We start from the raw sequence: 23669 nt of genomic DNA, 5'->3' as shown, positions 1-23669 counted from the left end.
AGTGCTTATGTGTGACTGATTTAAAATGTTTGATTTACTGTGTATTTTTTCAGTTGCATTAGAATGGAGATAACAGAATTATATTTAAAGATTTGAAGGATACATTTTTTAATTAATTTAAATATCTGTTTAACAGATCAGCTTAAACGCTGCTTGAACCCTAATTTGGAATCATCAAATCACATATAAATGCCCACAATTCCAATACAATACTGTTATGTTCTACAAGGTACATGGAAAGGTATACTTCAGTGCAACAACAAGTTTTAAGCAATGAAACATTTTTAGGCAATATCAAGAAATGTGTTATTTCCCTCTGTTAATAAAACTGTAGGTATAACATTAAGATTCATAAACCCTACACTTCTATCTGCAACTGTTGTAATTTTATATATATATAAAATGTTTTCTTGACAATTGTTGTAAGACATACACATCACACATCATCGGGTTCATTACATATCTGATAAATTACTTTAAATGGACGTAGAAATATCTGGAGAATAAAAAAAACTTACTACACTATGTTGTTTGTACTTACAAAACACAGGTTAAGAGGTCGAAATAGAATTATAAAAAAAAGAAGCTTTTTAAAAAAGTTTATTTTTTTTACTATTGTCTTTATAACAATTTTTTACTATTGTCTTAACAAATGAAAAATATGAGACAAGAAAAACAGTTAAATTCCATATAATTTCTGGTGAACATTTACCTGCCTAGTACAACTATTGTTTCCAGAATCTTATTGCAATAGTATGATCATAATCTGTAAGAATAAGTTACTTTCTCCATGTTAATTCATTAATTAAGAGAATAAATATACATAGTTCACATATAAGTTTGTAACATCACATATCATTGCTGTTTGACATGTATCAAGTTCTGCATCATCTGAGGACATCACAGATCAACCAACCAATACTGGTTCCAATGGTCACATGATAAACATGTGACACTAATAATGAATGATTCACACAACTATTATGACTAGTTAAGAAGATGGAGTTGGCTCTGCATCTGTCTTTGGGGGAGGAGCTTGTTTCTCTTTATTCCAACTTTTTAAGCCTTCGGGTAATGTGGTGTCTTCTTCAAATGATCCTAGAATAAGGACAAGAGCAACTTAAAATATTTGGAATGGCTTATTTGTTTATTTGTACCACCTTTATTTTCAATAATCAAAGAAAAGTATTAGAAAACAAATATGTTTAATCTTTGGTATGGGATGAAACTTTATGTTGGTATAATTTGCAGGGTAGTCTAATATTTTTTTCAAAATTTCTCTCATATAATGTTTTTCAAGTAAAGTAATAGTTCATGTTATCTGACAAACATCAAATAAGCAAACTTTACTACTATACAACTTTCATATTAGCAATATAGGATTGCGTATAGACTTACCAAATGATCTTAAAATTTATGTTTAACTATACACATGATACATGACCTCTTTGACAGCACAACATTTACCTCAAATATGAGAAAAACATGGAGGACACAATAACCTAATAACAAAAATATTTCTTTTAAGTGGCAAATAAGAAATGAAAGATTGTTATGCCCACATTCCTCTAAACCTATCTTCAGTATACAGACCTGTTCCTTCTACAAACTCTTCATAAGTTGATTTCTCTGCAAACGGTCTTTTTCCAAGTAATTCTACCATGTCTTCTTTATCTAACTTTTCTTTCTCTAAAAGTCTAAGTGCTACCTGAAACAGATGCGACCATATATTATTACTTCAGATCTAGAGCTATCATGTACAAGTCGAAGTCAGTCTAACCTTTCTATATCTTAATGACAAAAAGCAATCAATATTAATACAATATTGTTACATAGAAATTTACGACTTTATCATATTTTTCTTTTTCCCTTATTCATAGTAGATTTATATTTTCCCTGACCGATTGATTATTTTTTATTTATAGTCAACGTGTGGTTCATTGGATCTTAGTTGCTGATTTGTCTAAATTTGATTATGACATCATATTTTCTTGCTATCTTCTGATTTTGTGATTGTACATCACAAAAAAAGGCAACCATGCCCCATGATGTCACAAAGAAAGAGAGACTCTACACATCAAGTTTTATATGATATTTCTCCACTCTTTGACATTTAAATTTTAGTTATTTAAAACACTCTGCAAGCTTTGCATTTTCAATTTAAAAATTTAACTGTCTTGAGCAGAGAAATATTGTGTAAATTTCTATGCAGTGGTAGAATCTATATCTATCAAACCTAGAATTTCATTAGATATTTCAAAAAGGACAGAGGTGTAAACATATCTGTTGTCATTCACTCTAAAATTATTTCTCACAAATTTTGGTATGAAAATTCTACTTTAAGTAAAGGAAATGGACCTTATGATTGCAAATAAGACAACTATCTACTAAAAACCTACAGTGCAAACAACTAGAGGTAAACGTTTAGCCTTCTTCAATGAACAAAAGCCAATAACTATATCGTATTTTATCAAATTTTGTTTGTGATTGTATACCTGTCAAATAAAGCTACACCACTGTGTCTACTTTTGTAATGGATTGAAATAGAATGGATATAGGTGGCTGTAAATTAGACAACAATTCCTTGAAATATTGAAATTATGTGAAAATATGACATTATCAGGAAAGAGGAGTACATAAAAGATAATCCTTTGGTCTGGTTGAAAAATTAAGTTGAGGTAACATTTTGTGCTGCATTGCTTTAAGACTCTATTTGCCTCTACAAAGTGACTATGCAATGCCCACACACAAAATACACAGAGAAGGGGGAGATTTGTTGATGACAATTGCTTTCAAACACAAAAGCAGAAGATTATGTAGGGAAATGGTGTCCTTTCAAAACAATTTCTAAAAAAAAGATGGATCCTATATTTTCTTCTGTTATATCATAAAGTCAAGTTACAGTCACATTTTATGTTAGAACAAATTCCTTCTATACTATAAAAGTCCAGTTACAGTCATATTTTGTGTTAGAACAAATTCCTTCTATACTATAAAAGTCCAGTTACAGTCATATTTTGTGTCCAAGAACAAATAAAAAGAGACTCTTAGTAGTTCTTGATTTTTAAATAAATCAGTTTGTTATTATGCTAGATTGCTACTTTTTCTACATCCTGTTTGCTTGTGCAGTAGATCCCATTTGTTTATCTTAATTTAGCATTTTTGTTTATAATAAACTTTGTACCTTTTCGACATCATCTTTATATTTTGTGAGTAGATCATATGTTCGTTTATAAGCATTCTTGACTATTTCCCTGACTTCCTGGTCGATCATCTGTGCTGTTTGTTCACTGTAAGGTTTATCAAAGGCGATCTGTCCTCTCTCCTCTGGCATCTCAAATGATAACTGACCTATTTCTTTATTCATTCCAAAATGGACTACCTATAATTACAGTTTATCAATTATAAGCTTTGTTGGCTCTATTTAAACAAATGATAACAGGCTCTATTAATATACTGTACAACAATATCGTTTATAGTTATGATAAAGTAGTGTCAACTTGTTACAAGAATCACACAAGTTTACCACTACACAAATGTTCTTTCATAATAATAAACTTCATATTTGTATCAATAGTACAATTGGTTCTGTGAAAATGCATTAAGATTTCTGTCTGATTTCTAAACACCCATTCAGCAATGGGATAAAGTAGGAAGCACGTTTAATTCATTTTTTTTTAAGTCTACAGCCTGAGGTCCAAATACATGCAATTCTTTTCTACTTAAACACAGCCTTTTCAACTAGTTTTTACAGTTAGTTCTGATGTTGTGTTGTTACACCACTGCCCCAGGTACATTGATGGTTGAGCACTCACAAATTAGTTAAACTATATGCTGTCATAACTGTTTCAAAGGAATTTAAATATAGGTCAAGAGATTAGACACTGCTACTAAAATGTATTATGGGAATTGAAATTTAGATCAAGAGGTTTGACACTGTTACTACATAAACTCGAAATAGAAGATACAGAGGAAGTAGAAAAAAAACAAGTCATTTATGACCTCCTTTAAAAATTCAAAAAATTTTCAGTGTCAAACAGGACCTACATTTCCTGTAATGAACATTGGATACATAAATTATGAAAATCAGTAAAGAGTTACATATAAAGTGCTAAAGGATTGAAACATACCTTGAGAGGAGTAACTATAGGACACCCACTTAAAATCAATGGGGGTCCTATTGACATGAATGAATTAGTGTTAAAGTGTCATCATACAATATCATTCGTACCTGTGAGTAGGCATTCTGTGTAACTTTTCTCAGATCATCTTGTGCACCAGTTGTAATTCTGCCAAAAAATATGTCCTCTGAAGCTCTCCCTCCCAAAGTCATACACATTCTGTCTAATAACTGGAATATAAATAAATACAATGGAAACTGTTTTATACACATACTGTATATTATCATAATGGTAAGACCATAGATCAATCAAATGGAATTTAAACCCGCTTTTATTTGTAACGTGAGGGTACCCAAATTGCACCTAATTTGACAGTTTTTTCACCTACGTTTTTTTATGATCTAGACAAAAGTTTCCATTATGTATTTATTTTGTATATGTATCATTATTTACTATATGGTTCCACCAATTTAATTTTAAATCCATATTGAATCATAGAAAAACGATCCATGGTTCTGTAATGAGGAGTACCCAAATTGCATTCATGCTTAAATTTACATCCTTAAAAGTCGAATAACAGATCGTTTGTTTTATTTCTTCAAATATTTTGAACAATTTGACATTAGTCCATGCTTATTGTTCCTTTTTTAAGAAATGAATGGTAGTAACATATTTTATTTGCCAATTTTTAAAAGATGACTTTTTGTGGATGTTGCATGGCGACGTTTCCATACATATGACTTTTTCCAGTAAACACTTCATGTGTTGATATATACTGTGAACGTTTTGTGTATATCTAAATATACTTACCTATGTTGAAAGACATGCATAGTGTCAAATCATAAAAATACAAATTGTTTAGTCTCTAGGAAAACTTGTAAGATTTCAGCTGCTATTTTTGCTAAATAGGTGCAATTTGGGTACTCGGTGCAATTTGGGTACTCGGTGCAATTTGGGTACCCTGACGTTATACATATAATGTATACTATCATAATGGTGAGATCATAAATCAATTAAGTGGAATTTATACCGGCTTTATTTGTATACATATAATAATATTGATCAATTTCCTGTCTTGAGGTGTGTATAGTACGCACTTTTTTACCCCCAGAAAGTAGTTGGAAGAAGGGGTGTGTATTATTCAAGATATAGACGATTTTTCATTATTTTTTTTATGTATAGCGTTTTTTCTTCATTATTGTCTATGTCCAAGATGTTTTTTATCTTATTTCTTTTCTTGTAATTTAAAAAAAAAGTTTGTTTTCCTTCTTTATTGAATACACAAGTACTGGTGTGACATCCTGCATGAGTGAGCTTAAAATGTAATTAAGGATTAAGTATGAGTGTAGAAAATGAATAATCATGTCAACTTTTGACAGGTGTTCATTATAACAAGCATTCTGAGAGTATTGCATAGCAATACATAGTCCCCTACAGGTTTAAAATTCATTGTACTGGAACAAAATGCTAAATTGATTTATAACTTGTCATGGTGTAAACTATATAACACATATCAAGTCAAAATCTTCAAGCATGATGAAAATAAAATGCTCCGCAGGGCGCAGCTTGATACGACCGCAGAGGTCGAACCCTGAACAGTTGGGGCAAGTATGGACACAACATTCAAGCTTGATACATCTTTGCATTTGGATTGTGATTAAATATTTGACACAGCATAGGTTTCTGACACAGAATGAATGTGGTCTAAGAACTTAAAAATTTTAAATTGGACATTCACCTATAATGGTCCAATATCCAAAATCTAAATACATGGTTAGATTCCGCATATCAAAGAACCCCAAGAATTCAATTTTTGATGAAATCAAACAAAGTTTAATTTTGGACCCTTTTGACCTCAATGTGGACAAAGTTGATAACGGGGCCCAAAAATCAAAATACATGGTTAGATTCAGCATATCAAAGAACCCCATATATTCAATTTTTGTTGAAATCAAACAAAGTTTAATTTTGGACCCCGATTTGGACCAACTTGAAAACTGGGCCCATAATCAAAAATCTAAATACATGTTTAGATTCAGCATATCAAAGAACCCTAAGAATTCAATTTTTGTTAAAATCAAACTAAGTTTAATTTTGGACCTTTTGGACCTTAAAGTAGACCAATTTGAAAACGGAACCAAAAATTAAGAATCTAAATACACCTTTAGATTCGGCATATCAAAGAACCCCAATAATTCATTTTTTGATGAAATCAAACAAAGTTTAATTTTGGACCCTTTGGACCTCAATGTGGACCAATTTAAAAACGGGGCCCAAAATCCAAAAACTAAATACATGGTTAGATTCAGCATATTAAAGAACCCCAAGAATTCAAGAATAAAACCCCATTGAAATTGGTCAAGAAATAAGCAATTTATACGAAGTATCTTCTTTTGCACAATACTGTGCAATTAAATATTTCATGCTATTGCGCAATACTGTACAATTGACAATTTCATGCTATTGCGCAATATTGTGCTATTGGATATTTCTTGCTATTGCGCAATACTGTGCAATTGAAGATTTCTTGCTATTGCGCAATACTGTGCAATTGAAGATTTCTTGCTATTTTGCAATACTGTGCAATTGAAAATTTCTTGCTATTGCACAATACTTATTATATAATAATTTACACATCCTGTTTGGTGTGTATCTCCTACCATATCATTATTATTTGCTTTTAAATATAAATCAGAAATAACCAACTTAAAATTGAAGATTTTAAAAGAAAAAAAAAGGAAAAAAAAAAAAATCCCCCCCCAAATTTTTTGAACCCCCTTATGATTCATCACCCCCAAACTCAATCCCAGCCTTCCCTTTGTGGTATGGTACCTTGCAGTACAATTTCAGAGAGATCCATACACTTGAACACAAGTTATTGCCTAGAAACTAGAAAAATGCTTATTTTTGGCCCCTTTTTGGCCCCAAATTCCTAAAACGTTTAGGGCAATTACCCTCAAACTCAAACCCAGCTTTCCCTTTGTGATATGGAACATTGTAGTACAATTTCAGAAAGATCCATACACTTACACACAAGTTATTGTCCTGAAACTAGAAAAATGCTTGTTTTTTGCCCCTTTTTTGCCCCTAATTCCTAAAATATTGTGGCAAATACCCCCATCATCAATCCCAGCCTTCCCTTTATGGTATGGTACCTTGCAGTACAATTTCAGAGAGATCCATACACTTGAACACAAGTTATTGTCTGGAAACTAGAAAAATGCTTATTTTTGGCCCCTTTTTGGCCCCCAATTCCTAAACGTTTTGGCAATTACCCCCAAACTCAATTCCAGCTTTCCATTTGTGATATGGAACCTTGTAGTACAATTTCAGAAAGATCCATACACTTACACACAAGTTATTGTCATGAAACTTGAAAAATGCTTGTTTTTTGCCCCTTTTTTGGCCCCTAATTCCTAAAATTTTGAGGCAATTACCCCCAAAATCAATCCCAGCATTCCTTTTGTGATATGGAACCTTGTGGTACAATGTCAGAGAGATCCATACACTAACACACAAGTTATGTCTGGAAACTACAAAAATGCTTATTTTTGGCCCTTTTTTGGCCCCTAATTCCTTCACTGTTGGTACCATAACCCCCAAAATCAATCCCAACCTTCCTTTTGTGGTATTGAACCTTGTGGTAAAATTTCATAGAGATCCATTCACTTAAGCTTAAGTTAGAGTGCGAAAACCAATGTGTCTTCGGACGACGCCGACGACGACGACGCCAACGTCATACCAATATACGACCACAAAAATTTTTTTGCGGTCGTATAAAAAGTGTGGAAAACTGATTATTTAAGTGAATTTTCTATGTCCAAGGACCATAACTCTGCACAAAATAATCAGACGGGAACAAAATTCGAACTTGATCTGTAACTTGTCATGATAAAACTATATACCAATTATCAAATCAATATCTTCAAGCATGACGAAAAAAAGTGTGGAAAACTGATTATTTGAGTCAATTTTCTAAGTCCAAGGACAATAACTCTGCACAAAATGATCAGACCTGAACAAATTTGAACTTGATCTGTAACTTGTCATGATAAAACTAGACACCAAATATCAAATCAATATCTTCCAGGACGAAGAAAAAAATGTGGAAAACGGATTTGACGGACTGACAGACAGACAGACGGAGTGTAAACCTTAAGTCCCCTTTGACTTCGTCGGTAGAGGACTAACCTCAGGCAGTGCTCTAAATCAACATGATCAATGAAAAGGAAATAATGGATTAAAGAGTCATTAAATTTTAATTACTGCTAATCAACTTTGAAAATGTTTGAGGTTTAATTTCTTTTGTTCCATAACACTCTAATTAATTCATTTATAATATTTGAACAGAGCATCAGGTTGGACAAGCTTAGACAGACATTGATTTTCAAAAGGGGTCTTTAATTAATAACTTTACTTTTATAAAATTAATAAATGTTAATTACATGATAAAAGCTCTACCATTTAATTGTTTGTGATTTTAAAAAAACTTGATTGAACAATCAATCTTATTATTTATTATCTTTCAATAGACTTAAATGAAGATTAAATACATGGTTTAATTGTTCCCTATGAAAGGCTTTTAACAGTGAACTAGACTTTAAAAATAAAAAATAAAAATATATTTTATTTACTTTTTTTTTAATTTTAATTTTCTTTTTTACCTTTTTTTCATTTTGTTTTTTAAACTATTTTTCACGATTTTGGAGGGATGAAAAGGGGGTGCATATTACACACAACTGCATACTATACAGGGCTAAATACGGTAAGTGGAATTCAAACCGGCTTCATTTGTATACATATAATGTATATTATCATAATGGTGAGATCATAAATCATTTAAAATGAATTTAAACCAGACAGAAGGACAGGACGACAGACTGATGAACAAGACAATGACTATGATAACAAAATGATTGTTCAGATGGCAGGAGTACAGGCTGATGGACAAGACAATGGCTATGATAAAAAAGTGATTGTTCAGATGGCAGGAGTACAGACTGATGGACAAGACAATGGCTATGATAACAAAGTGATTGTTCAGACAGCAGGATGACAGACTGATGGACAAGACAATGACTATGATAACAAAGTGATTGTTCAGACAGCAGGACGACAGACTAATGGACAAGACAATGACTATGATAACAAAGTGATTGTTCAGACGGCAGGAGTACAGACTGATGGACAAGACAATGGCTATGATAACAAAGTGATTGTTCAGACGGCAGGACGACAGACTGATGGACAAGACAATGACTATGATAACAAAGTGATTGTTCAGTCGGCAGGAGTACAGACTGATGGACAAGACAATGGCTATGATAACAAAGTGATTGTTCAGACGGCAGGACGACAGACTGATGGACATGACAATGACTATGATAACAAAGTGATTGTTCAGACGGCAGGATGACAGACTGATGGACAAGACAATGACTATCATAACAAAGTGATTGTTCAGACGGCAGGACGACAGACTGATGGACAAGACAATGACTATCATAACAAAGTGATTGTTCAGACAGAACAGGACAACAGACTGATGGACAAGAAGATGACTATGATAACAAAGTGATTTATTTACCTGTTCTGTTGTATATAAAAACTGTTCTTTAGGTAGATACTGTGCATATCCTAGACCTTTACCTCTGGGAATGATGGATACCTGCAATAAACAAAAATCTGATATTAAAATCCTATCTCTAAAAGGATATTAATATCAAATGTTCTTAAATTAAAACCCTATCTCTATATGGATATAAATTTCAAGTTTTATTAAATTAAAACCTTATCTCTATAAGGATATAAATCTCAAGTTTTCTGAAATTAATACAAAAATGAAATTTTAACTAAAACCATTTGTAATAAATGGATTTGAAAACAACATGAGAATTTAAGTTTAACATGATACAATTCTATTTAGATTTAATATCTACTAACAGCATGTCTGTAGTGACATTTTAGATTTCAACGATTGTAATCTATCTTATGATTGTAAGAAGCTTCTGTCAAAGTTTGGTATAAATCCAGGATAGTTTATGAATCTAATAAATGGTTTAAAAACTTTAACTGCAGACTGTATTTAATGTTAACTGGAAGAAAAACTAAGTCCATTTATAAGTAAAATACAGATAAACAGGTACAAATTTTAACAAAATTTCCTTCTAGATACTAGCTTTTGATCATAAACAAGCTTCTGTCCAAATTTGGTACAAATCCAGGATAGTTTAAGAAAGTTATTAAAATTTTAAAAACTTTAACCACAGAGTGAATGTATTGTTTCCTGGCAGAAAAACTAAGTCCATTTATAAGTAAAATAAGGAAAAAATGAAATTTTTTTTTTTTCAAATTTACTTCTGGATACTATCTTATGATCATAAACAAGCTTCTGTCCAAGTTTGGTACAAATCCAGGATAGTTTAAAAAAGTTATTAAAATTTTAAAAACTTTAACCACAGAGTGAATGTATTGTTTCCTGGCAGAAAAACTAAGTCCATTTATAAGTAAAATACGGAAAAAATGAAATTTTTTTTTTAACAAATTTACTTCTGGATACTATTTTATGATCATAAACAAGCTTCTGTCCAAGTTTGGTACAAATCCAGGATAGTTTAAGAAAGTTATTAAAATTTTAAAAACTTTAACCACAGAGTGAATGTAATGTTTCCTGGCAGAAAAACTAAGTCCATTTACAAGTAAAATACGGAAAAACAGGAATTTTATTTTTACAAAATTTACTTCTGGATACTATCTTATGATCATAAACAAGCTTCTGTCCAAGTTTGGTAGAAATCCAGGATAGTTCAAGAAAGTTATTAAAATTTCAAAAACTTTAACCACAACGACGACGCCGACGGAATGTAGGATCGCTATGTCTCGCTTTTTCGACTAAAGTCGAAGGCTCAACAAAAACAGATATAACATCCTAATTTTTACTGCAAGTTTGTTGATAAAGCACATGATAAAGCACATACATGTAAATACAATCCAGGTAAACTTATCGATCCTTTGTATTTACGATAACACCTTAGTAAGATCTTTGAATATTGTTTTTAGCAGTACTTACATTAATTTTGTTTTTGATATATTAAAATATAACTTGATATGTATTGCTATATATTTATAAAAACTTCTGGTCCTACATCCTGTCTATATTATATACTTATATTTTGGCATTGCACAAGGTCATCATATCCTTGACTGTTTATAACATCTTTACACTAAATCCATTGGATGTGTTTTTATTGATACTTAAAGTCTGGGAGAATATTTATTAGTTGCTGTTGGCTCTGAACTACCTTCTGGTTACTGTGAGTACTCTAAGATTGGTATTTTGGGTATTTTTGTTGTTTTTTGTGCGTTGTGCTGATCTGATTAGTCAAGCCATTTCCAACTGATATTTACTGTTTTTACTAATGTTTTGCTGTTGCAATGTTATTCCAGTTTAGGGGATGGTTGAGCGCTCACAACATGTTGAACTGTTGTCCACATTCTGTATGTGCCTGTCTGGCCTGTGATTCTATGGTTGTCTTTTGATGCTGTCCATTGTATCTTATTTTCGTTTACTAGCCTGTAGTTCTATGGCTGTCTTTTGTTGCTGTCCATTGTATCTTATTTTCGTTTACTAGCCTGTAGTTCTATGGCTGTCTTTTGTTGCAATCCATTGTATCTTATTTTCGTTTACTAGCCTGTAGTTCTATGGCTGTCTTTTGTTGCTGTCCATTGTATCTTATTTTCGTTTACTAGCCTGTAGTTCTATGGCTGTCTTTTCTTGCTGTCCATTGTATCTTATTTTCGTTTACTAGCCTGTAATTCTATGGCTGTCTTTTCTTGCTGTCCATTGTATCTTATTTTCGTTTACTAGCCTGTAGTTCTATGGCTGTCTTTTCTTGCTGTCCATTGTATCTTATTTTCGTTTACTAGCCTGTACTTCTATGGCTGTCTTTTCTTGCTGTCCATTGTATCTTATTTTCGTTTACTAGCCTGTACTTCTATGGCTGTCTTTTCTTGCTGTCCATTGTATCTTATTTTCGTTTACTAGCCTGTACTTCTATGGCTGTCTTTTCTTGCTGTCCATTGTATCTTATTTTCGTTTACCAGCCTGTAGTTCTATGGCTGTCTTTTGTTGCTGTCCATTGCATCTTATTTTTGTTTACTAGCCTGTAGTTCTATGGCTGTCTTTTGTTGCTGTCCATTGTATCTTATTTTCGTTTACTAGCCTGTACTTCTATGGCTGTCTTTTGTTGCTGTCCATTGTATCTTATTTTCGTTTACTAGCCTGTACTTCTATGGCTGTCTTTTGTTGCTGTCCATTGTATCTTATTTTCGTTTACTAGCCTGTACTTCTATGGCTGTCTTTTATTGCTGTCCATTGTATCTTATTTTCGTTTACTAGCCTGTACTTCTATGGCTGTCTTTTATTGCTGTCCATTGTATCTTATTTTCGTTTACTAGCCTGTAGTTCTATGGCTGTCTTTTGTTGCTGTCCATTGTATCTTATTTTCGTTTACTAGCCTGTACTTCTATGGCTGTCTTTTGTTGCTGACCATTGTATCTTATTTTCGTTTACTAGCCTGTAGTTCTATGGCTGTCTTTTGTTGCAGTCCATTGTATCTTATTTTCGTTTACTAGCCTGTAGTTCTATGGCTGTCTTTTGTTGCAGTCCATTGTATCTTATTTTCGTTTACTAGCCTGTAGTTCTATGGCTGTCTTTTGTTGCTGTCCATTGTATCTTATTTTCGTTTACTAGCCTGTACTTCTATGGCTGTCTTTTGTTGCTGTCCATTGTATCTTATTTTTGTTTACTAGCCTGTAGTTCTATGGCTGTCTTTTGTTGCTGTCCATTGTATCTTATTTTAGTTTACTAGCCTGTAGTTCTATGGCTGTCTTTTATTGCTGTCCATTGTATCTTATTTTCATTTACTAGCCTGTAGTTTCATGGCTGTCTTTTGTTGCTGTCCATTGTATCTTATTTTCGTTTACTAGCCTGTAGTTCTATGGCTGTCTTTTGTTGCTGTCCATTGTATCTTATTTTCTTTTACTAGCCTGTACTTCTATGGTTGTCTTTTGTTGCTGTTCATTGTATCTTATTTTCGTTTACTAGCCTGTAGTTCTATGGCTGTCTTTTGTTGCGGTCCATTGTATCTTATTTTCGTTTTTTAGCCTGTAATTCTATGGTTGTCTTTTGTTGCTGTCCTTTGTTTCTTATTTTCGTTAATTGTTTTGTCATAAATCAAGTAATTGGTTTTTTTTAACTGCTTAAAATTTTGTCATGTCCTTTTGTAGCTGTATATACAGTATAGGTTTTGCTAATTGTTATAGGCTGTACAGTGACCTATAATTGCTTAAATCCACGTCATTTAGACCCTGTTGGATAGTTATCTCATTGGCAATACACCAAAATGATTTTTTTTTTCTAAATTTTGTCATCTGTACCCTTCATTTTCAGTACTTCTATTGACTTTACTTTTCCTCACCTTTAGTAGGGGTAAGCATGTTTTAAGAATCACAGTCTTCTTACCTTAAGTAGAGGGTCAGCATGTTCCAAGTACCATCCAGCCACGGCATGACCAGCCTCATGGTAAGCTACTGTCTTCTTTTCTTCAGGTTGTAAAACCTGTGTTTTTTTCTCTAAACCTAAAGTACAGAATGATTTTATAAAGTAAATTTCAAATGAAAAGATCTGTACAAGTCTGCACTTGGCACAGGTGTGAAATTCAATTATTCAAAATGATAAAAAATATAATTCATACCATGTATCTGGTATTTATTTCAAGTATTTACTTGAAGAAATAAAATTGATTATGCTTAAAAAAATCATGGATATTACTTTTTCCGTTTCTGTTCCAATCTATATTGCTGTCAAGTCAACATATGATTTTACAATCATGTGTTTTTAAACAAAAGTTAAAGTGTCGTTCAGTATGTTATTGGGATAATAAAGAGTTAAGCAAAAATGAAAATCTGCTGATGTTCCACACTTCAAATGATGAACTGTCAGTTGACAGAACTATCAATGTACAAACTAATGTCAATTCACGGAAACCATATCATAAGGATGAAGTAATCATTTTCATGTAGGAACGTCTTTGATTGTCCAATGATTACCTTGACTGCCTTTAGTTACAAAGACGAAAGAGATTAAAAACAGGATTTAAAAATGTAAGGCTGGCTCGATTTTTTTGGATGCCCTGCTTGCAACATCTCTTTCCATAGCTTGTTCAAAATCTTTCTGTATGTTAGATTTCTTCTGACTTGTCCCAAGTCAGAATTTGTATCTGCATCATCAATATACATTGTTAGTGTTATACAGTTCTGACTCATCACAAGTCAGAAAATGTATCTGCATCATCTATATACATTGTTAGTGTTATACAGTTCTGACTCATCACAAGTCAGAAAATGTATCTGCATCATCAATATACATTGTTAGTGTTATACAGTTCTGACTCATCACAAGTCAGAAAATGTATCTGCATCATCTATATACATTGTTAGTGTTATACAGTTCTGACTCATCACAAGTCAGAAAATGTATCTGCATCATCTATATACATTGTTAGTGTTATACAGTTCTGACTCGTCACAAGTCAGAAAATGTATCTGCATCATCTATATACATTGTTAGTGTTATATATACAGTTCTGACTCATCACAAGTCAGAAAATATATCTGCATCATCTATATACATTGTTTGTGTTATACAGTTCTGCCTCAGTCTGAAATTTTACTTGCAATGTCTCTTTCTAAAATTTGTCATAAAGCATATTGTGTAATAGCATTCATCCGCATTACATATAAAAAAAAATTATCTGCATCAAATCTATCTTGAGTTTGTACAAAATATTTGTGTAATAGAATTCTACCTCATTACATGTCTGAAAATTTACCTGCAACAACTCTTTCTATAGCTTGTTCAAAATGTTTCTGTATGATAGTGGTCTGCAGATCTCTGGCTGCTATTAATGCTGCTTCATTACAAACATTGGCAATATCAGCACCTGTAAAGTATACAAAACATTGAATTTAACTTATTACAAACATTGGCAATGTCAGCACCTGTAAAGTATACAAAACATTGATTTAAACTTATTACAAACATTGGCAATGTCAGCACCTGTAAAGTATACAAAACATTGAATTAAACCTATTACAAACATTGGCAATGTCAGCACCTGTAAAGTATACAAAACATTGAATTAAACTTATTACAAACATTGGCAATGTCAGCACCTATTCAGTACACAAATCATTGAACTAAACTTATTATCAACATTGGCAATGTCAGCACCTATTCAGTACATATATCATTGATTTAAACTTATTACAAACATTGGCAATGTCAGCACCTATTCAGTACACAAATCATTGAACTAAACTTATTACAAACATTGGCAATGTCAGCACCTATTCAGTACAAAAATCATTGAATTAAACTTATTATCAACATTGGCAATGTCAGCACCTATTCAGTACACAAATCATTGAATTAAACTTATTATAAACATTGGCAATGTCAGCACCTATTCAGTACACAAATCATTGAACTAAACTTATTAGAAACATTGGCAATGTCAGCACCTATTCAGTACACAAATCATTGAATTAAACTTATTATAAACATTGGCAATGTCAGCAACTATTCAGTACACAAATCATTGAATTAAACTTATTACAAACATTGGCAATGTCAGCACCTATTCAGTACACAAATCATTGAACTAAACTTATTAGAAACATTGGCAATGTCAGCACCTATTCAGTACACAAATCATTGAACTAAACTTATTATCAACATTGGCAATGTCAGCAACTATTCAGTACACAAATCATTGAATTAAACTTATTACAAACATTGGCAATGTCAGCACCTATTCAGTACACAAATCATTGAATTAAACTTATTACAAACATTGGCAATGTCAGCACCTATTCAGTACACAAATCATTGAACTAAACTTATAATAAACATTGGCAATGTCAGCACCTATACAGAAAAAAATTCCTAAGGGTTCTGCGGAACCCAGTGTCTCGCCTACTTTTGATGTTAGTCGCAGGCTCAACAAAAATGGGGAAAAAGTTTTCCTCTAGATACTATCTTTTGATTGTAAGAAGCTTCTGTCCAAGTTTGGTAAAAATCCAGGATGGTTTATGAATCTAATAAATGTTTTAAAAACTTTAACTGCAGACTGTATGTAATGTTGACTAGAAGAAAAACTGAGTCCATTTATAAGCAATATATGGAAAAACAGGAAATAAATTTTTCCAAAATTTTCTTCTAGATACTAGCTTTTGATCATAAACAAGCTTCTTTCCAAGTTTGGTACAAATCCAGGATAGTTTAAGAAAGTTATTAAAATTTTAAAAACTTTAACCACAGAGTGAATATTATGTTCACTGGCACAAAAACTAAATATATTTATAAGTAAAATACGGATAAACAGGATTTTTTTTTTACAAAATTTACTTCTGGATACTATCTTATGATCATAAACAAGCTTCTGTCCAAGTTTGGTACAAATCCAGGATAGTTTAAGAAAGTTATTAAAATTTTAAAAACTTTAACCACAGAGTGAATATTTGTGGACACCTGCCGCCGCCAAGGAATGTAGGATCGCTATGTCTCGCTTTTGCAACAAAAGTTGCAGGCTCGACAAAAATCATTGGTTTTACACAAACTAAAAAAGGGAAAATACAATTAACTTGAATACCTAAGCGATCACTCTTCTCATTTGTTGCCTTTGTTAACAGCTCTGAGTTTTTGTTATTTGATACATGGCCATAAACTTCTTACTGTCTGAGTTTATTATTGACTTTTAAATTAACAGTTATGAAAAGAAGCCATTAAAAAATGTTGTCACATAAAATGCATGTTTTCCTTTCAAAATTCTATTCACATATTAAATCTTGGGTGGGTGACTGTCTCATTGACAACTACATTTCCTAATTTTGATATAAAACAAATCCCAAATATAATATTACAGACTTACCAGAAAACCCTGGCGTTAAGGCAGCCATCTTCCTTGACAGATCATTTTTATCCAGAGTGGTTTTTAAATTAGTTAAGTGAACTTTAAATATTGATGCTCTGCAAAAATAAATTTGTAAAATATTAAAAACAAGGGTCATAGCTCAAAATCAGGTCAACAAAAATAAAATGCAATATACATGTGTCATTTCACCATTAAATAACTATACAAAACCTCGCAGGAGATGATATTATTCATCTTGTATCTATGCATATTTTTGCTGTTCACAAACATTTAAAGATGTGAAAAAAGTAACTCATGCAATGGTGTATCTATGAAGTTCTCTCTTTCACATTAATGTATCTACTGATATATACTGTGAATTCATTATTTTTCATTGGATACCAATTTTCCTGGATTTCGTGGGTACAGGTGAACCATGAATTTAAATGATCAACGAATTACAAATTTTCCATAGGCTTGTATGCAGACTTTGGCAGAACCACGAAATTAAATGTCCACCAAAGTGTAAGTTTTGTTCAATCCTCGAAAATTGGTACCCACGAAAATAAATGAATCCACAGTAAACAGAATATCAAAATAAAACAGAATAAAATGCTCCACTGGGCGTAGCTTGATACAACCGCAGAGGTCTAACCCTGAACAGTTGGGGCAAGTATGGACACAACATTCAGCTCTGAATTTGGATTGTGATTAAATATTTGACACAGCATAGGTTTCTGACACAGAATGAATGTGGTCTAAGAACTTAAAAATTTTTAATTTACCTATTATGGTCCAATATCCAAAATCTAAATTCATACACGGTTAGATTCAGCATATCAAAGAACCCCAAGAATTCAATTTTTGTTTAAATCAAACTAAGTTTAATTTTGGACCCTTTGGACCTTAATGTAGACCAATTTGAAAACAGGACCAAAAATTAAAAATCTAAATACACGGTTAGATTCAACATATCAAAGAACTCCAATATTTCAATTTTTGATGAAATCAAACCATATCATTATTATTTGCTCTTATATAAAATGGAAAATTTTAAAGAAAAGAAAAAAAAGGAAAAACAGGGAAAAAAAATCCCCCCTCCCCAATTTTTTGAACCCCCCTATTGTTTCATCAATCCCAGCCTTCCCTTTGTGATATGGTACCTTGCAGTACAATTTCAGAGAGATCCATACACTTGAACACAAGTTATTGTCTGGAAACTGTAAAAATGCTTGTTTTTTGCCCCAAATTCCTAAACGTTTAAGGCAATTACCATCAAATTCAAACCCAGCTTTCCCTTTGTGATATGGAACCTTGAAGTACAATTTTATAAAGATCCATACACTTACACACAAGTTATTGTGCTGAAACTAGAAAAATGCTTGTTTTTTGCCCCTTTTTGGCCCCTTATTCCTAAAATTTTGAGGCAATTACCTCCAAAATCAATCCCAGCCTTCCCTTTGTGGTATGGTACCTTGCAGTACAATTTCAGAGAGATCCATACAATTGAACACAAGTTATTGTCTGGAAACTAGAAAAATGCTTACTTTTGGCCCCTTATTTCTAAACGTTTCGGGCAATTACCCCCAAACTCAATTCCAGCTTTCCCTTTGTGATATGGAACCTTGTAGTACAATTTCATAAAGATCCATACACTTACACACAAGTTATTGTCATGAAACTAGAAAAATGCTTGTTTTTTGCCCCTAATTCCTAAAATTTGAGGCAATTACCCCCAAAATCAATCCTAGCATTCCCTTTGTTATATAGAACCTTGTGGTACAATGTCAGAGAGATCCATACACTAACACACAAGTTATTGTCTGGAAGTTACAATAAACTGCTTCGCTGAGCGCAGCTGGATACGCCCGCAGAGGTCCAACCCTGAACAGTTGGGGCAAAAATGGACACAATATTCAAGCTTGATACAGGTCTGAATTTGGATTGTATTAAATATTTGACATATTATAGGTTTCTGAATAAATGTAGTCAAAGAACTTGAAATTGGTTATATGAATTGAATTTATATTCAATTAAAGATTTCAAGCTGTTGTGCAATACACTGTGCTGTTGCCCAATACTTAGTAAATCTGTTGTCAGACTATAAACAATTAAAGTTCAATTAATTCTCAATGTCATATTAGAAATTTATGAAAATGTAAAGGGAGCTTACATCAATAGATATAAACATTTCACCAAAGTTTCATGAGAATTGCTGACAGCATTTTTGAGTTATTGTCCGAAAACTGGAAAATCCCCCCTTTTTTAATGAATAAAACCCCATAACTCAGAATTGTAAAATGTAAAATTTATAAAATTCTAAACAGAGCTTACATCAATAGATATAAACAATTCACCAAAGTTTCATAAGAACTGCTGAAAGCATTTTTGATTTTTTGTCCGAAAACTGGAAAATCCCCCTTTTTTTATGAATAAAACCCTGTAACTCGGAAACGTAAAATCTAAAATATATAAAAATCAAAAGGGAGCTCATGTCAATAGATATAAACAATTCTCCACAATTTCTTGCATGTTGGTGAAAGCATTCTTGAGTTATTGTCAGAAAACTGGAAAATCCCCCTTTTTTTAATGAATAAAACCCCATAACTCGGAAACGTAAAATCTAAAATTTATAAAAAACGAAAGGGAGCTCACATCAATAGATATAAACAATTCACCAAAGTTTTATGCAAACTGGTTAAAGCGTTTTTGAGTTAATGTCCGACATGTTGACGACGGACGGACAGAGGTATACCATAATACGTCCCGTAAACGGGCGTATAAAAATGCTTATTTTTGGCCCCTTTATCCTTAACTGTTGGTACCATAACCCCCAAAATCAATCCCAACCTTCCTTTTGTGGTATTGAACCTTATGGTAAAATTTCATAGAGATCCATTCACTTAAACTTAAGTGTTTGTGCGAAAACCAATGTGTCTTCGGACGACAACGACGACACCAACGTCATACCAATATACGACCGCAAAATTTTGTTGTCATATAAAAAAAGAATACGTGTCAATAGGACACCATTGCCCCTCTCACGATCTTATTTCCATGTTCAGTGAGCCACCAAATCTTGGTGAAAATTTCATATCATAATGAATAGGTGAATTAAGTATCAATTAATTTTGTGTATGCAACCCTGGAATTGTCTTCTTACCTTCCTTTGATATCTGGGGATGGAACATAAATCTGTCTGTCAAATCTACCAGGACGCAGTAAAGCTGGATCTAATATATCTACTCTGTTTGTGGCTGCTAATATCACAACATTGGCTTGTGTGTTGAACCCTGAAGTGCAAAAGTCATGTATTATTAAATATCCTGTTATAAGCATACAGATTACTCTATCTGATCAGGCATGGGGCGAATTACATTGCAATGTAATGCATTATATTACATTTACTTTGACAAAACCATGCATTAAATTACAATTACAATTACATGCATTTATCAAAGTAATGCATTATATTACAATTACTTTTGCAAAGTAATGCATTGAATTACACATTACATTTGTAAATTTTATTATCAAGTGAAAAGAAAAATCAAACATTTTGAAAAACAACATGAAGTCACAAAAGATTCTAGCATATGCAGTAACTGTTCCATGTATTGAATTTAAGTAGACATGTAAAAAGTCTATTCAATACGACTATTACATTTTAACATCATAAGGGTTTCGAAGGTTTCATGATGAATAATATTTCTGACTACCCAACTGTTTCACAAAAACTATCAAAGTAGATTGCTCTTCTATCATTGGTTTTAATGTTTAAAGGTATACATCTCTGTGTTTTCTCAAAAAAGAAATTACAGAGATGAAATTTAATACTTATTTTAACTTAATGTTAACTTTACTTTTATAAATATGCATTTTTTTTTTAATTTCAATCAAAATATTTACTGAGAATTTCTTTCCTGATTATATAATAAACATAGAGCTTAATTTATGACCAAGTGTCAAAATGGTGAAAAGATTGATTGTAAAACAAACAAATTAGTGTTTTATGACAATGTTCAATTATCTGTTATTTAATCATGTGATCTTTTGACAACAATGGAACACTTTTACAGTAATGCTTTTCAAATATCAATCTTTTTATGCAGGAAAATGTATAAAATAAAATGTAATAATTAAAAAAAAACTCTATCTGATACACAATGTTGTGTTATTCATTTAGAATTGTAATTTGGTCATTCTAGTATTTATACCACTTTATTTTTTTTCTTTTCAAGTTCTACATGTACCTGGGGCAAGGCTTAATCTCCGAATTCCCTCTAGTGATTTATATAAAGTGTGAAAAATAAATAGAATAGAAAATCAATATTCAAATGATTTTGTTCTTAGTTAATCAAAAAATCTTAAATTCTGCTTTAGTTTAATCTCCAACAACCTGTTAAAGATATATAGTATGTGAAAAAAGTAATGCCATGTAATGCAATGTAATGCATGAAATTACACAGCTTTTTGCTAAAGTAATGCATTAAATTACAATTACATGTAATGCAAAAATTGCTGCATTACACATTACATGCAATTACTTGGAAAAATTTAATACCATGCATTACAATTACAAATTTGCATTACCCCATGCCTGTATCTGATGCATTCATTTGCAAGAACATATATGTCTTAATAAAATATCAATTCAGAAATATTATGGTTCAATGTTATACTGTTCTCTCTGATGGTCACTCACTTACTGCCACTAATCTAAGTATTTTCTGTGTTACATAGAACCAAATCAGTGTACCAGTACAATTAACATACCATCCATTTCTACTAATAACTGATTTAGTGTATTTTCTTTGTAACATAGAACCAAATCAGTGTACCAGTACAATTAACATACCATCCATTTCTACTAATAACTGATTTAAAGTATTTTCTTGTTCACTATGACCACCAAAACTTTTTCCTCCTCTTTTTCGACCAACAGCATCTATTTCATCTATAAACAATATACATGGAGCATTTTTCCTTGCCATAACAAACATATCCCTGACCTACAAAAAAAATATTGCATTAGCTACAGATGTTATGTGAGAATTGATGTTTTCTGACAAAAGCGAACATTAGTTTGAAAAACTACACAAACTTTGGTTGTGCATACCTGGCTTTCAAATGCTTTGGCTTGAGTGTTCCCGATGAAGGGAAATCCAGAAAAGCACTTCAGACACACACAATTTCTTAAGTTTTATTTTTGTTACATGGAAAGGTGATGAACTTAAAATAATTTCATCTTCCAACCGTTTTCCTTCCATTTAGTTAGGATACTGTGAAAGTACTTTTATTTGTGGGTATCAATTTTCGTGGTTTCAGTAAAAGTTACATGTTCGTGGGTTCTTAAATTTGTGGATTTTAGTTTTCTGGAGAAAAAAAATCGAGTGGCGAAATTAAAGAATTCAGTGATATTAATCATTTGTTGTTTTATAATGATTTGTGGGACATTGTAAAATAAGGTGTTCATTTTCACTTACTTGTTTGTCTTTCATTACAAACAAAATTCATAATATTTTTAATAAAATAATTGCTTTTGGAAATGAGCTGATTCATCTATGCTTACAAATTGTCTCGACTGAAGAAAAGTGCAGAATAAACAGTTAAGTTGTTGCACACGTGTAATCAGAAGTTAGGACACTTACTAACTCGATATCAAATAATCAACAGATTAACGATCGTCAAAGGTGTTAATTGAACCATAAACATGTCACAATGACAAAAACAGTTACTTATAAGAAAATGCTACAAATGTACTTTGAATTGTAAAATTAATTATTATGAAATAAAAAAGCAAGCCCAAAATGAAATCATTATTTTTTTTTTTCGTATGAGAATTATGAAAAATAAATGTGGAATGTGTCCATGGGACACAGATGATGCCCCCACTTGCATATCATATAAAGATATAAAGGGACATAACTGAAGAAAGGTAAAAGTGACGCTACCCACATTTGTACTTGATCTGAGTTTTGTGTTAATAAGCATCGTGTATAAGTTTCATAACATTTGGTTGAGGCAAACTAAAGTTAGAGAACGGAAACGAAAGACTCAGCAATTTTTATGTTTATAAAGGGGCATAACTCAAGAACGATATAAGTGACACCACCCAATTTCAAACTTGATCTGTATTATGTGGTAATAAGCATTGTATATAAGTTTCATAACATTTGTTTGAGGCAAACTCAAGTAAGAGAACGGAAACAAAATATTCAGCAATTTTTATGATTATAAAGGGGCATAACTAAAGAACAGTAAAAGTGACGCCACCCAATTTCAAACTTGATCTGTATTATGTGGTAATAAGCATTCTGTATAAGTTTCCTAACATTTGGTTTAGGCAAACTAAAGTTAGAGAACAGAAACCAACTATGAGACGTACGGACGGATGTACAGACGGACAAGGGTAAAACTTAATGCCCCCTCCGCTACTGCAGGGGCATAAAAATGAACACTTCATTATCGCATATCATCACCGGAAATCTGACTTTCACTGATCAAATCTTATTTCTCATGAGAATAAAAGGATTAACAGTCGTATATTTTAGATTTTTTAAAGATTAAATGG

At 32.0% G+C, this 23669-nt stretch overlaps 1 protein-coding gene across 4 annotated transcripts in view; it reads right to left on the bottom strand.

Moving 5' to 3' along the window:
- Positions 1-583: 583 nt before the first annotated feature.
- Positions 584-23669, bottom strand: part of LOC127700993 (AFG3-like protein 2) — a 44401-nt gene continuing 21315 nt past the window's right edge. For all 4 annotated transcript variants that reach the window (XM_052204752.1, XM_052204754.1, XM_052204755.1 and 1 more), the window contains 10 exons: positions 21954-22107; positions 20259-20388; positions 17114-17211; positions 15014-15124; positions 13645-13760; positions 9709-9789; positions 4232-4351; positions 3185-3382; positions 1594-1708; positions 584-1098 (listed from right to left, as the gene is read on the bottom strand). In XM_052204752.1, coding sequence (XP_052060712.1) covers positions 992-1098; positions 1594-1708; positions 3185-3382; positions 4232-4351; positions 9709-9789; positions 13645-13760; positions 15014-15124; positions 17114-17211; positions 20259-20388; positions 21954-22107 — 1230 coding nt within the window. In that variant the 3' untranslated portion in view covers positions 584-991. The remainder of the gene's footprint in view (positions 1099-1593; positions 1709-3184; positions 3383-4231; positions 4352-9708; positions 9790-13644; positions 13761-15013; positions 15125-17113; positions 17212-20258; positions 20389-21953; positions 22108-23669) is intronic.

The sequence above is a fragment of the Mytilus californianus genome, unplaced genomic scaffold (genome assembly GCF_021869535.1).
Source record: "Mytilus californianus isolate M0D057914Y unplaced genomic scaffold, xbMytCali1.0.p SCAF_5, whole genome shotgun sequence".
NCBI classification, from domain to species: Eukaryota; Metazoa; Mollusca; class Bivalvia; order Mytilida; family Mytilidae; genus Mytilus; species Mytilus californianus.
Note: the sequence above shows the minus strand (reverse complement) of the source record. Positions and strands in the feature narration are given on the sequence as shown.